At 42.9% G+C, this 15720-nt stretch overlaps 1 protein-coding gene across 1 annotated transcript in view; it reads left to right on the top strand.

Annotated features, from left to right (window-relative positions):
- Window positions 1-15720, top strand: part of LOC148022539 (uncharacterized) — a 35599-nt gene that overhangs the window by 17214 nt on the left and 2665 nt on the right. The window contains exons 2-4 of the mRNA XM_087695480.1: window positions 5378-5428; window positions 5709-5800; window positions 5888-6001. Coding sequence (XP_087551606.1) covers window positions 5378-5428; window positions 5709-5800; window positions 5888-6001 — 257 coding nt within the window. The remainder of the gene's footprint in view (window positions 1-5377; window positions 5429-5708; window positions 5801-5887; window positions 6002-15720) is intronic.

Raw genomic sequence — 15720 nt, 5'->3', positions numbered from 1 at the left:
ACTTTCTGCAGCAGATTTTGTCTTCTATTAATCAGATTTTGGGTTATATTGCATGTGAACTCTCATTTTCTGCAGTCTGTGCTTGTGTTTTGGCTGTGTTTCCTCTCTAAATTCCATCTCTTCTCTACTTCTCTTCTTATCCTCTCCATATGGCTCCTCCGTGCACTTCCACTGATGATAAGTTACATGGACCTGATTATCTCACATGGCGTGCTGTCATGAAAGCTTGGTTTGTGCAAAAGCGGTTATGGTATATCGTCTGTGGAGCTAATCCTCGACCTCTCCGTCCTTTTTCTCTTCCTGAAGACTTTGATGAGGACAACCATGAGGAAGCGGTGCTCACATGGGACTTGGACGATGCCCGTGCTTACTTGGCGTTGCTTCGGTGTATTTCTAAAGCGGTCTTACCGGCGGTTACCTCCTGTAGGACATCTCCTGAAGTATGACAGAAGTTGCAGCAGATGTACGAGGCACCTTCCACCATGCGGGCCGTCACACTTTATGGCCAGCTCCAGCAGATGAAGTTTGAGCCAAAAGATACTATTCAGTCTTTTTTTCTTCGTGTTACGCAGGTACAGGACCAGCTTCGGCACATGTAATCTGCTCTTCCCGAGGTGTATCTTGTCGGGACGGTCCTCTACAAGCTCCCCCCGGAGTTTGATGGAGTGGCTAATGCTTTGCGGGCGCAGACATCATCGACTCTTGTCAGTTTTACACATATGACCTCGATGCTTCTTGAGCATGAGGTATCCTTGAGATTACAGGGGCGGCTTTCGGCACATTATGGAGGTGAGGCTTATGTAGCTTTGGAGAGGGGTAACGGAAAGAAGAAGTCGAAGGCTCAGTGTTACCACTGTGGCAAGAAGGGACATTTGCGGAAGGACCGCCAGAAGTTAGCGGTTTCCAGGAAGAAGGAGCAGAAGACGAAGCGGGATGCTGACTCTACCGATGAGTCCTCTCCTTGATCAGACTCCGACTCCGATCCTTCGACCAAGGTGAAGTCCAAGGTGCGGAAGGGATCCTCTTCTTCGGATTGCGGGAAGGGCTTGGTGGCCCCTTCCTCGGCTGCTTTCTAGTGGTGGTGATGAGGTCATCCCTCACGACTCTCTTGTGCCAGAGAGGGAGTGTGAGCGGGTATTCAGATGGGGCAGCCGCGCCTCATCTATACTTTTATACAGGTGCACAGGTTTCAGAGAGGGACGTCCCTGACGCATTGACTTCAGTCTGGCGGAATCAAATCCTGGAGCTGGGATTGACATCCAGGTTCATGCTGAGCTGGTTATCTGACAGAGAGCGGGAGGCTTTCGTCTGGAGCTCACATGAGGGGACACTTTGGTGGTCTGGCCAAAGGGGGGGAATCTATGGTCACCTATGTTCAGAGGCATTTTTGACAGGATGGTCTTGTATGCTACTGCGAGACATTGGTGATGGACACAGAGACATGCTATGATCTTCTCTATTTTCAGGTGTTTGGTACGATCGACATCGACATCAGGTTCTCTCCGAGGCACCTTGGTGGTGGCTTCATCACCCACTGCTTGGGTATCCATGGTTCTACTTGGTGGTTCTATGTTGTAGTATAGTTTCTGATCCCTTTTCATTGTACTATTGTATTGTATCAGATCACTCATGATCTGAGAGAGGGTGTTAGCAGAGTATTTGTCAGCTCATGTGCGAGTCTGAGCTTGATCTGGGCTGGGCATTTTTAATTAGGTATTTTAGGTATTTTTCTGGTGTGGCATTTTATGCCATTGGGGCATTTTTATGCACCAGTCGGCCAGCATTAATGCTATCTGACCAGCATTATTGCTCCTCACTTTTTCAGCCTATTTATACTCAGTGGCTCCTCCTCAGTCAGTTACATCATCTTCACCATCTGCAGACTCTGTGGAGAGAGGAGCCAGTGCCAGTGCCCACGCAGCCAGTGACTCACTGTTGTATGCGACTGTCTCGTGTTCAGATATATGGATTCCATTTCCCGTGCATACATCTGAGTTCTCATCTGTATCGTGTTTTTTCTTTTCTCTTTTTGTCTTGTGTTTCAGCAGTTTATTTCAGCACATGTTTATGCTTCCACCGCTGCTCCACTTCTGACACTTCTCAGCTTTTGGATCCAACTTGGATCTCAACTCATCTGGCACATGAACATAGGCAATGCAACAAAAAATTTTCAAATGAGAAATATCTGGTTTTCTACCAGTATACCTCTCCTCTGGAGTCATCCCATGTATTGTTGCAATGGGAGTCCTGTTCATTATGTAGACTGCTATAGCAACTGTCTCAGCCCAATAAAAATCTGACAGGTCTTTTTCATTGAGCATGGCACGAGATACCTTTCCAATATGCATGTTTTTCCTTTTTGCAATTCCATTTTGTTGTGGGGTATGACTGCATGAATATTGTTGCTTTATGCCATGCTCCTGCAGGAACCTTGCAAACTCATTTAAGAGGTACTCTCCCCCTCCATTTGACCTTAGGCATTTTATTTGCAGACCTGTTTCTTTTTCAACCATAGCTTTAAGAGTTTTGAAATGCCCAAAAACTTCACTTTTCTTTTTTATAAAATACACCCAAACTTTTCTGCTATAGTCATAAATAAAAGTGACAAAATAATGACAGTCTCCAAGAGATGCAGCTTTAGTAGTCCATACATCAGAGTGGATTAATTCCAATGGCTTTTTACTCTTTTGAACATGTTTAGGAAATGTTTTCCTTGCCTGTTTTCCAAACTGACAGGCTTCACATACCTTATGCATTTCTGTAACCTTGAATTTAGGCAATCCTGCAACAATATTTTGGGCCTGCATTGATTTAAGTCGCTGTACATTAACATGACCAATGCGTTTATGCCAGATATCAATATTTGCAACTACACCGGTCCCATGTGCAAACATTGCTGCACTCAATTCAGGCATGTCTGCATCCAATGTAAACATTCTGTCCTTTTTCTTTCCTTTTGCTATCAAGCGACCTTTATTTTTCATATCCTCAACAAAGCATCTATGAGGATTAAATCTGACTTGCAAGCCTTGCTCAACCATTTGACCAACAGAAACCAGATTCTTGGTGATATTCGGGACATGAAATACATTTGACAGGTACTTCTTTTTCCCATCCTGCATAGACAAAGGGATTTTTCCAATCTGCACAATAGGATGTGCAGTATCATCACCAGTCTCCACAAATCCTGGTTTTTTCATTTTTCTTGCATCCTGCATCCATTCTGCATGACCTGTCATGTGGTTTGATGCACCTGAGTCAACATACCACACTATAAGGCAGGCCTTGTATTTGTCTAAAGTACCATTAGCCTTTAGCTTCATCCTAAAAATCTGCTTTGTCTCGATGACTGGCTTGTGACAAGGACGATCCACCAATGTCCAAGTCCCATTGCGATCTACACTATCCAGTTCCTTCTCCATCGCCTCATGCCACAAAGGTCCTGGAGAGCCTCTTGCCCACTGTGTGGCTCAGAATGTGCAATGTAATCAATTATAAACAACGATACATACGAAGCCCGAGGGGCAAGCCAAGCAGACCTTCTAGGGCTCTTTGGAGTGAAATTGTACCGGCAAGGTAATGAGTCTCACGGAGGAGGCTTGAGAGCTGGAGTATTTGCAAGAAGGTCAAGAGAGGGCAGTAGACTTGTCTCAGTAGGCACGATCTCAAATGATGTGAGCGAACATGAGGACGGAGAGTCCATTGTAGAGGACTGCACTATGTCCCTCTCATCTAAGACGATCTCTCTCCTAACAATCACCTTGTTTGTTCGAGGATCAAACAAACGATAGACTTTTGCTTCAGAAGAATAGCCCACAAAAATTAAGAGATCGGCTCAAGGGGTGAGCTTTCCTATCTCGTCACTTTGAAGTGAGAAATAACATGCCGAGAGCCAAAAAATGCCACGTACAAAGTCTTTTTAAGGACTGCCGTGGTCGGGTATCGGTTGATGATGTACACTAAAGCATTAACAGCCTTGACCCAAAGGTGCTCAAGGATATGGGGACATGAATTTTTTGATACTTTGCTTAGCATTTGATTTAGTTGTTAATCAAATGTGCAGATGTGAGGTGCATGTGTTGTGCAAGACAATTAATTCACAATGATGGGCTATGGACCCATGATATCAGTTGGTGTCAAAGGCCAAAATTGTAATAAGTTATACTGGACAGGTACTAGTTGGTGTTTGGTGTCAGTTTTGGCCTACGGCAGTTATTTGACTAATAAGTGTCACTTGCCTCCTGTGTCGGCTTAGAACATGAAACCAGCAGCTAGTAGGTGTCAACTTAGCTTACATAGGCAGGCATAAACTCTTCTTCAACTAGCCCCCAAAAACTGGCTGGGTAGTGAGGTCAATCAAAGTCTAACAAAGATGGAGGAGCTCTGACTGTTTCCAGCCCTTCCATTTGAGGGCATTTCAGTTTTAGACTGTTTACAAGTGTGTTCACACTAGCTGCCCTCTATTTCCAGCCAGTCAATTTTCGATTTTAGGCTGCCCATTGGCACTGTAGGCTGGTAGCAATCAGGTTTCTGCAGGTGGTTGCATTAATTGCAGCTGCCTAATCATTATTTTTCACAGTTTGTGCAGGGATGAACATCTAATGCTGGTCAGCCAGGTTTTAGGCATCCTCAGGCAGTCAGGAGTAAGAAAAGCCATAAGGCCTCGACTAAGGGGGGTAGCCCCACAGGACTAGTGGCAAGCCAATGATTATCCTTGTTATGAGAGGGTGAACTGCACTGCTGCCATTGGGATTACTGCTAGCAGTAAATATATGCCATCTCTTGGTTCTGAGCTCCATCACTGACTCAGTGGGGGACGTCATGGAGCTCTGACATTTAATGTCCATTTGTGGTTGGTTTGGTTATTTTGGTCCATTGCATATCTGTTGTGTCTGGATACTTTTAGCGTGCCTGGACATTTTAGGTTGCACTTGGGGTTTTCTATACAAAGACCCTTGTGTCCCTCATTCTTGCTTTTTGGCCCAGACACCACGTCGGGGATCTGTCCCACAACATTATGGAGTTGAGTACTTAAGACAATCGTCAACTGTCACTTAAGGAATCCTCACTAATCAAGAGGGAGGGAGGGAGGGAGGGAGGGAGGAGTGGTAGGGCAGGGGAGATAATTAAACTTATGTAACACATTCCAAAGACCAATGGATGCACGAGACTAAGGTACATATGGGATATCATGTTGGCATGGCAAAAACAAGAAATGTAACAAAAATCATGCCACATGAGACTGTTCTCTGATCTCTGATTTGTTGTGCGTTTGAAATTTGATGGATATTTTTAGAAAGCAAGAGGAAGGGACAGGAAGGAGGGAGGAAGGGAGTGAAGCAGTACATGAAAGTTTTCTGTTAAAATTTTGTTGCAGCTGCTCCGGCTCAATCACGAGCAGATGAGCTTTCTAAAGATTGGAGTACTGGTGAGTATCTTTGTGCTATATGCTCTTATACCAATATCAACTGTTAACCATGAGTATTTAGATTTTGAATTTTGTGGAAAACAACTTAATCACTTTCAAACAAGAATCATGGTTTAAGTTGATAAGGTAGTTGATTGTTGGGGCTCAGGGCTATGAACCCAAACTGTCCTTAGGTATTTTCTGGTTTTTGTTTGAGTGAGATGAAAAGGAACATATTTTTGTCTAATTGAAGGGGTTACATGGTCACTTTTCATGAACTGAAAATATTGGTTTACAACAGTTTTGGATAGGAGTATGAACACACTGTTCTTGACAGAGCTCTTACGTGGCATGTCACTTACCCTGAAATATTTTTTTGACAAGAAAGTTACAGTAAGTATTGCTTGAATTTTCCTGAATAGTAGAAGAGCAGATTTCACCATTTCGCAAAGAAATGTAACTAGAATCTTCATTATGCAGATCAATTATCCATTTGAAAAAGGCCCATTAAGCCCTAGATTCCGAGGTGAACATGCTCTTCGGAGGTATCCAACTGGGGAAGAACGATGTATTGCCTGCAAACTTTGTGAAGCGGTTTGTACTATATTAACTCCTCTGGTTGTTATCTTTGTGTTAGCAAGAATTGTGCTTGTTGTAACTTTATGCCGTAGTGAAGTTGAGTCCAATTATAGCTCTTTAAACACAGAGATTTATTGCTGAATTCTGAATAGATCCATTTGTGAAGTTCACATGCTGTGACAGTGGTAGGGTGTGACCTCTACATGTATGAAATATAGAAGCTTTCTTGAGAGAGTTAGTCTCAAAGGTTGCAAGGCTAGTCACTCCTATCCATATTGAAATATTTGATCCCTATTCTGTTTGGATCTGTTCTTCACTTCTAGTCCAATAACCGATAGAACCTCTCATTTCTTTCTCATACTATCTCTAGGTAACCTATATGTTCTCTTAATTCCAATTCCTAAGAATTATGCTTTTAAAGTTCCTTCATATCTTTCACAAAACTTTTCCAAAGCGTAAGGAAATCCTTTTAAGTGGTAGGAAATGAGTTTATTGCTATACTAATTGATAGAAAATAATAGCAAAAACGACCATGTCAACACCAGTCACATTGCAACATCTGTGTGGATATATATAGATAAGATATGCCAAACATGCAAGGCAATTACTATGTTCACCAATAATAGGCCTTTCAAAGAGCAAAAGCTTACGTAAGTGGAGGACGTTGTATCATTTGTATTCTAAGGAGTCAATTTTGGTGCGAACGCCCCTATCACCAAGCAGTTTTTATTCTCTTGCATAGGAGATGTTTCTCCTTGTATGAGCACACATCTTGGGTGTAGATCATATACCTTTTACATTAGTGAAGGTACACTTACACTATGTGATAACTCTTCACACATGCTTGCTCTTCTTCTCATTTTTTCCTCTCACTCGACATTGAGTACAACAATTATTACCAAAGTGAAAGATCTTACCTATGAGACTTGAGCTTTCTTTGCCAACGCATTGTGAGTCTTTCACTTACGCTCTCTCTCTCTCTCTCTCTCTCGGAACTAGATATATGAGTATCATTCAGTCACACAGCTATAGACATTTACTACCTCATCCTCACATTGTATCTCTACACGAGCCCTATATTGCCTTGTACACCACCGCAGCTTCTTTTACAGTATATTATTGACCAGTAGCGCGTTGCACTTCGATATCTAGTGATGATCAGTATTGTACACAGTCTTGTCTCTTAGGCTGATTTTTGGCTCAGAAGATATTAATATATATTTCTTTCTTTCTCTTGTGCATGCATGCTGTTCCTCTTCTACTGCTCATAAACCTCTTGTGTCAATTGAGAAGAGTGGCATATAAGAGAAGAATAAGAAAGACAGAGAAAGGATAAGAAGACTACAACAAAAGAAGAAAAGCATGAGAGAGGAGGAATAAGGGACCAGCCACAATGAACCTCCAAAGGGCACATTTGTTGTCTTCTATCTTCTTGGGTGCCTTCTTTCTCTTTGGTGACATCCTCATGATTCCTTTCCTGAATCTCTTTAAAGAAAAATCTGGTTTATCTTGCCCACACTTTCAAATGCAGTCATGAAATTTTTTTGACAAAATTAGGCTTGGGGTTTTTGATGTTCTTAGCACTCCACATTATAGTTGCTTCATTGGGTGACTTGTTCAAATTGTAAATCAGGTTTTTATATACAGCCTTGTCTTTCATGTACATTCAATAGTGGGGCAACCATTTGTGGCTGTATTTTTTTGGTACTGTGTAGAGCAATGAAACTCTTGGTAGTACTTGCAAAAGCATCGCAAATTTACATAATATGTTGGAATGATGATGTGGAATGATTACAACTAAATGGCACGAGCTATCCTACTTGGGTATTTATGGTCAAACATTTTTTAGTGGAAAAATGACTTTGGGGTGTTCTTATGGGGATTGATGCAAGGCCTTGAGGCAGCAATAATTCGTCTACTTCTTCTACCTCATCAAATGCTACATTGTCTTCATCCACATCCAATACTCTTAACTACTCCCACAGCAAAGCAATTGCTTTAGAATAGTAGGGATGCTTTGGCACATGCATTGGTTGCTTAGTCAAGATCAAGGAATTATACTACGGTCATGAAGGACTCCTAAGAGTGCTTGGGGCACACATGCATCCCTCCACCAGGTCAAGAACCAAGCATATGCGGCTTACTTAAGAAAGCAATTGGGTTTTGAAAATATGGTGAAAGGCAATAGCATGTATGTACATTTAACTCGAGTCAAAGATTTTAAGGAATATCTTGCTGACATTGATGGGAATGTATTAGAGAGAGAGCTTGTGTCCACTGTGCTAGCTTGTGTCTGCTGTGCTTGATGGGTTGCTCAGTGCCTATGCTTTTGCTTTGATGTTGGTAGCTAAAGGCAATGCTAATCTCTATACATTTGATGTGCTGGCTGCATTGTTATTGCAGGAGAGACATAGCTGCCTAAATTGATTGATTACACCTACTGATGATCATGCTTTGCCTCTTGACATAGAGGAAAGAGAGCTCTTCATTTAGTGGGCAGCATAAAAGTAAGGGAGGCTTATCTTTTTGGTCAACCAAAAGAAGATAAGTAGAAAAAGAAGAGACAAACTACTGTAATTTGCTGCAAGAATGGACTCGATATTTCAAAATCTTGCTAGTGTAAGGCTTGTGAGAACAATAAGAAGTAGGTTGGTTTGGAAGTTGCAAATGGTCCCAATGATGGGAAGGATGAGGTAGTGCATTTTGCACATGCTTTTTAGGATTATGCATTTGCAGTCTCATTCTCTTATGATCGTTCCATCCCCATGATATGGGCCACTTACTTGAGGAAAAGCAACAAAGTTCTTTCAACAATGGTGCTTCTAAACATCTCTCTTTACGTAGGTATCTATTTGTATGCTTAGCTAATATCCCAAGGGGCCATTGTTAGTTGTGCCAATAATGTTTCCTACATATTAAGGGGATTGGGAGTGTTTGAATTGTTACTATATGTTGGTAGTGATGTGTGTGAACACACTCAGGATGACGGTGGCCAAGGCACATTTCTCCTTCTTCATGAGGATTTTTTTTCTTGGCGTTCTATAGATGCTTATTCACTTTAGGCCATACTTTGTCTTGTAAATCTTTTGTATTGATACCACTCAATATACTTTGTGCTGTGTGCTCTCAAGATACTGCTTCTCCAAGCTTTGTGTGCGCATTTTTGCAACCCTAAATCCAACAATTGGTATCCGAGCGAGATTTGACCTCTTGGGAAAAGTCATCAACACCCTCTTCTTGATTTCCTTCGATTGGGACGAGATTTGATGAGTGTTTTAGGTTAGCAAGCAGTATGGGTGAGCCCACAGTTCTTGATGTCATTAAATTTTTGATTTGGGTTGGTTTCGACCTTTGTTTGTACTACTGCATTGTTTGTACTATTGTCAATATGGTGTAGGCTATTTTGTCCTTTTGTGTAGAATTTTTGACAATGACTAATTTTTGCAATTAAGAGTGTTTACAGTCGACTTTGTGGTGTGCTACATAGCACATGTTGGTTTTGTGCATATTTTCCTTTGCAGGCAACTTTCACATCAAGTGGAGTCAATGGCTATGGCTAGCAACGATGATGTATTTTGTTATTTCTGCTGTAAATTAGGGTTAGCAGTAGAAATTCTTCAGTTGCATCCTTTTGGATTTAATTTGGCTGAGATCTCTTGAGGGGAGTCATGAATTGGTTGAGAGAATAGAAAGGAAGTTGGATAGAGAAATTTGAGAGTTTCATTGCCAAAATTGGCTAAAATTTAATACTACCTAGCTGTGAATGGCTGATTGAGTGCAGTCGAGCTCGGACTAAGAGCCCAAAATGTAGTAGCTAGCCTTTGGGTTGATCAACCTATTGTCACCAACTTGTAGAAGTCCTTGATTAGCTGTTGCCTGCCTCTTGTGCACTCTCCAATGGCTTGAACTGTCTCCACAACAGGCTTCTACAGCAGCTTGGCCTCTCTCCTCTGCTCTTTTACTCTCCTTCGAACAAAGGGCTGACATAGTTCATTGCCCATATCCAAGGAGGCAACACTTACAATCCCAAGGAGCATGGTAGGTACAACTTCCCTAAGATCCCCAATGTGCATATCATAGATCAAAAAAAGATATAGCTATTCTAACATGAGGACCTAAAGGAATCATTTTTTAGATTCATCAAGAACTTTGCTGATTGTCCTAATCAACTTTTGTTGCCACTTGTAATTATTTGTGATTGCTTATATGGTTGTTGAAGACCAACCATGTATGAAGACCACTTACCCCCGCATGTCTTCAATATTAAATTGACTATGTAGCAATGGCATGGCATCATCTTTGAGCTTTGCTACTTTCGTCCTGCTGTGTTGCTCTGCTTGAAGATATTGTTTACAGCAAGTTCATCTATTGTATTCACCTGTCCCTTCTAGAATCACCCATTCCTTACCTTGGAGAAGCACAAAGCTAGATTGGTTGCCAAGCGACATCCTTACAAGCCCAAGCAGACTACGCAGAGAAATTTGTACCTACAACTCATATGATTACCATATAGGCTGACCATAATAGGTGGCTCATTTATTAGCTAGAGGTGAAGTTAGCTTTCATGCAAGGTGTTCTTTAGGAGGAGATTCATGTTCAGCAACCGCTAGGTTTGAGTGTCTCATGATCAAAGGATTGAGTTTACTACTTGCCAAAGCCCTTTATGGTTGGAGCAAGCACCCTTAGTTTGGTATCATTGGATCAACTTCTCCTTTTTGCCCAAGGGGTAGAATTATGGCCCAAATTTCTTCTTTGGATTGGCAATTGGTTTGATTGAGTCTACTGCTTGTCGAAGGCCCGTTTATGGTTGTAGCAAGCACCCTTAGTTTGGTGTCATTGGATCAATTGTTTTTTTACCCAAGGGGTTGAATCATGATTCAAATCTCTATGAGAGTGCGCAACAAAAGAGAAACATACACACACACACACACACACACACACACACACACACACACACACACAGATGAGGACACCATATCAGGCTGATGATGATGGCAACACTAAGCATGGAGAGTCGGAGTGTGCACCTGCAAAGGAAAGACTGAAGATTGAAGAGTGTATATATCTGCCAAGTGGGGGATGCAAGTATAGATAGAAAAAGGACCAAAAAATTGGCTGACTTGATCGTGAGGAGACCATTAATGATGGCCGACCAGCATTAAATGTTGGTCATTGGAGAAAAATGCTAGAAAAAATAGGGGAGACCTGAGAAAGATCCTACATGACAACGACAATGTTAGGTAGGTATAGGTAGAACAATGGAAAGCAGAAAGTGGCCTAGGAATGCACACAGGAAGTCGACAAAAAATAAAAATGCACCTAAACTATTAGAGCTCCTATGTCTCTGTTAGACTCTCACAGGAGCTCATAACTAGGAGATAACAGATTGACAAGACTAACATAGGCAGGCTAACACCCCCTTTGAGATCTTGGGAGTGTCTAAAGACCCAACAACCTCATGTGGTGAAGGGTAGAAGCCTGGGGCAAAAGGCTTCGTGAAGAGATCAATTGTGTTGTCTGTTGTGGGACAATATGCCACTACTCATTCGGAATCCATGATCTGCTCTTGAACATAGTGATATTGAACCTTGATGTGCTTTGTGCGAGCATGAAACACAATGTTCTTGGCTAGAGCGAGAGCACTCTAGTTGTCGACATGCAGCTCTATAGGTTCAGGCTAAGGAAAGCCAATTTGTGCCAACATATGACAAAGTCAAACCACCTCCATAGTTGTAGAACATAAGACACGATACTCGACCTTTGAAGGCATAACCGGTAGTAGACTATACAAATCCACATCACCTACCTAGTCAGAATCACTCCAACCAAAGAGAGTAACCCCCTCTCCATACATGATCTCGTGGGATTGAGTTCCCTGTAAATAATGAAGGATGTGCAAGGCCGCTCTCCAATGCTCCTGAGTGGGAGTCTTCATGAAAGAAGATAACAATGCCACAACAAAAGAAACATCTAGCTGAGTGTAAATAAGCCAGATGAGGGAGCCAACGACACTGATAAGGAGTGGCATTTGTAAGGGGAGCACTGGTTGCCAAAAGCTTGGACTTTGGGTCCATGGGGCAAGAAATAGGCTGACAATCGGCCATACCAAACTTTGAGAGAAGCTTGGAAATGTACATGTGCTGCAAAATAAAGATGCCCTGTGCCATCTGGTAGATCTCCAAGCCAAGGAAGAAATGTAGGATTTGAAGATCCATCATGTCAAACTCATATTGTAAAATCTCCGGAGGACGATCAACCTCATGAGTAGAGCTCCGTGTAATCATAAGATCATCCATATATAGGATGAGCAAAACATACATGTCACGCTCAACCTTGAAGTATAGGTTGGGATCATGAGCGGATCAATGGAAGCCACTCTGTAGAAAGAATCGATTGGCCATACCAAACTTTGAGAGAAGGTTAGAAATGTACATGTGTTGGGAAATAAAGATGCGTGTGGCATCTGATAGATCTCCAAGCCAAGGAAGAAATGTAGGATCTAAAGATCCATCATGTCAAACTCCTATTGTAAAATCTCCGGAGTACAATCAACCTCATAAGTAGAGCTCCGTGTAGTCATAAGATCATCCATGTACTTGTCGAAGGAACCATCTGCAAGGTACTTCGTCTTATAGACCCACTTCACACCTATCACCTTCCACTTTGGGGGATGTGGAATGAATTCACAAGTTTGATTACGCTTGATAGAATTGAGCTTCTCTTACGTGGCTTGACGCCAAATATCCTGTGCAAGAGCCTCCTTAATTGTAGTGGGCTCATTGGCATGATAAATCTGTGATATAAGAGCATAGTTCACACAAAGTGAACTAGTCCGCTAGGCATGTAAGGGAGGTGATTTGCGTGGATCTGTAGGAGAAGCATGAAAGTGAGAAACACCTAACACCTAAATCCTGTATGAGTTGTCGGTACCAATGAGAAATCTGAATAGACTCATCCTGCTATGAGAGCGACTAAGTAGCCTTCGATACCTATAATGCACCTGTTTGGGGTAGGGACTCCCCTCACCAAGGGAAGGTAAATCCTTCTCATCTGAAGAAGGCTTCCTCCGTGATGGTTGATTAGCCCTAGAAGACTCCGACAGAGAGGTTGAAGGGGTGGAAGTGTATGACGAAGTAGTAGTAGTAGCTGCATTCATCAAAGGTGGTAGGGAAGTCGGAGTAGAGGGTGGAGGGGAGGAACCTAAGACAAAGAAGGGGTGCTAAGAGGCAACCTAGAAGAAAGTAGAGGACCTGGGGGTGGGGGAGGGTTAGTCGATGACGAAGAATCACTAGAACTATCAATAGGATCCTTCGAGGTCGAAACCTTGTTGAAGATCACATCCCTGCTCCCCTCAAGCTTGCGTGTCGTGAGGTCATAGAGGCGATAGCACTTTGTGGTAGTGCTATAGCCCACAAAGATGAGCTTCCAGGATTTTGAGTTAAGCTTTGTCTTTCTCTTCTTTTTGTCCATATGGACAAATGTATCACATCCAAAGATGTGGAAGTGAGGCATGGAGGGCTTTCGACCAAAGAAAGCCTTATAGGGAGCCATATCTTGTAATATAGAAGTCGGGGACCGGTTGCGAATGTGAACCGCAATAGCCATCGCCTTAACCCAAAGGGTATGAGGAAGACCCTGATGCTCCAACATCGATCGGGGCCATCTCTAGCATGGGCTGTGTTGCACACTCCACCACATCATTCTGTGAAGGTGTGTTTGGATGGGTATACTCCACCCGAATGCTGTGATCTTTGCAAAACTGAAAAAAGAGGTTAGAAGTAAACTCTCCACCATGATTTGCTTGTGCATCATGAACATTGAAGGTAGTTTGTCTCTCCACAAACACCTTCCACTCGCAAAAACGAGAGTACACCTTGCTGTTATACTCCAAAAAATAAGGCGACACATAACGATTGAAGTCGTTTGTAAGTAGCATCAAATACTTGGCCTTCCCAAGGGAGACCGTGCCCATAGGTCCGCAAAGGTTGGTATGAACCAACTCAAGTGGAGTAGAAGCTCTTTGAGTGGCAACTTGGGGATGAGGCTACCTATGCTACTTGCTCCACAAACGGCTAGGGCACAAAAGAGGTGGGAAATCAAGAAGTTTCTCCACCATCATCTTTTGAGAAGGCCGTCACATAGTGTCAAAATTTAAATGACCATAACGAGCATGCCAAAGCAGCCCAAGCTCGTGGGAAGACCTCGCGGCTAAGATTGTGAGTGTGTAAAGCCCACCTTCTGGGATTCTGTCCAAAGAACAGCACTTGTAGAAGCATCCTCCACTATCACCACATCTTGTGTGAATACCACACGAGTACCAAGCCGTGTAAGACCATGAATAGACAATAGGGGGAAACCTCAATCCGGTACATAGAGAACTTTGGCGGAAGAAGACTACCTGTCTGGCAATAAAGGAATAGTTCCCACTCCTCGAATGGGAATGGTAGAGTTGTTACCAATGGTGACAGTGCCCCCCCTCTAGCACTTAGATCTTGAAGCCAATCTTGTCTATAGGTCATGTGAGAAGAGGCCCCACTATCTACTAGCCAAGGCTTCTCTTGAGCGGAAGAAGTAAGAGCTGTGCCCTCCTTGGCAAATATATGCACAAAGATAGACTTTGGCGTTGTCAGGGCAGCCTATCCTTTGAATCCTTCTCCTTTGGCTTCAAATGGGGATACTTTTGCCAATATTTCTCTAGACTCTGTGCTCCTTTAGGAGATGATACCATGTGAGTGTACAACGGAAGAGAAACACGGAGAGAGAGAGAGAGAGAGAGAGAGAGAGAGGGTGAAGGAAGAATATTGCTCTTGTTAAAATAATAGGTATGCTCTGATACCATGCCAAAATAAGCGACAGTACAAAGAGACAATAGGGTTTGCGGGGAGTAACATAGAGTGTGTACAGCAAACACTGAGAGAAGAGAAACTTAGAAACACAAGAACATGGTGATGATGTACTGAATCATGCTATAAGAAGAAAAGTTGATACAATGGAGCCGAAGCTCAAAAGATATTGCACTGTCTTTTGTGAATCAAGCAGTAGCACTTTTGGAAAATTTGCTCAATGAAGGGAGCTAAATGCAGTCCTCTGAGCATTGGGCTATCAAAGTAATCACTGGAAGGTGAAGGACAATTGTTGAAAGAGTAGACCGTAGCCTTTTGATGTTGTTGGAGATGTGGAAGATGATCATTAGTTGTCAAGGGAGCGAACTGCAATCCTTTGATGTGGGGGAGTGACCTCGGAAGCAAAATGCAAATCCTAGAGTGTGACGTAGGGAGAGCAGCCCAAATGCTGATGCCAGGTGGATAATAATGACGCCAAATGATGGAGGATGAGCTGGGCTGCAGAAACGCATCAAATGTTGTGACAGACGAGTGATGCGAGGTGATGGAGGAGCCAGGTTGCAGAAATGCAGGTCCCAACAACCCTTGTGATAGATGAGTGACGCCGGGTGATGGAGGAGAAGCCAGGCTGCAGAAACGTAGGTCCCAACAACCCCTATGATAGAGGAGTGATGAAATCACTGACGCTTCGTGATGGAGACTGTCACGAGAGGTTAGGATGTTGACACCAACTCGGAGATGATGACACTAGGCAAGGACAAGGCGTCCAGATTGAAAAATGCAAGTGAAGGTGGAGCTTGAAGGAGAAGGGTGCTGAGGCCAAGCAGATGATGGTGATGCTAGGTGGAAGATGCGACACAGGTGAAGGTAGAGCTTGAAGGAGAAGGATGC

The sequence above is a fragment of the Lygodium microphyllum genome, chromosome 16 (assembly GCF_053477565.2).
Source record: "Lygodium microphyllum isolate KBCC chromosome 16, Lygodium_microphyllum_v1.1.10, whole genome shotgun sequence".
Lineage (NCBI taxonomy): Eukaryota > Viridiplantae > Streptophyta > Polypodiopsida > Schizaeales > Lygodiaceae > Lygodium > Lygodium microphyllum.
Note: the sequence above shows the minus strand (reverse complement) of the source record. Positions and strands in the feature narration are given on the sequence as shown.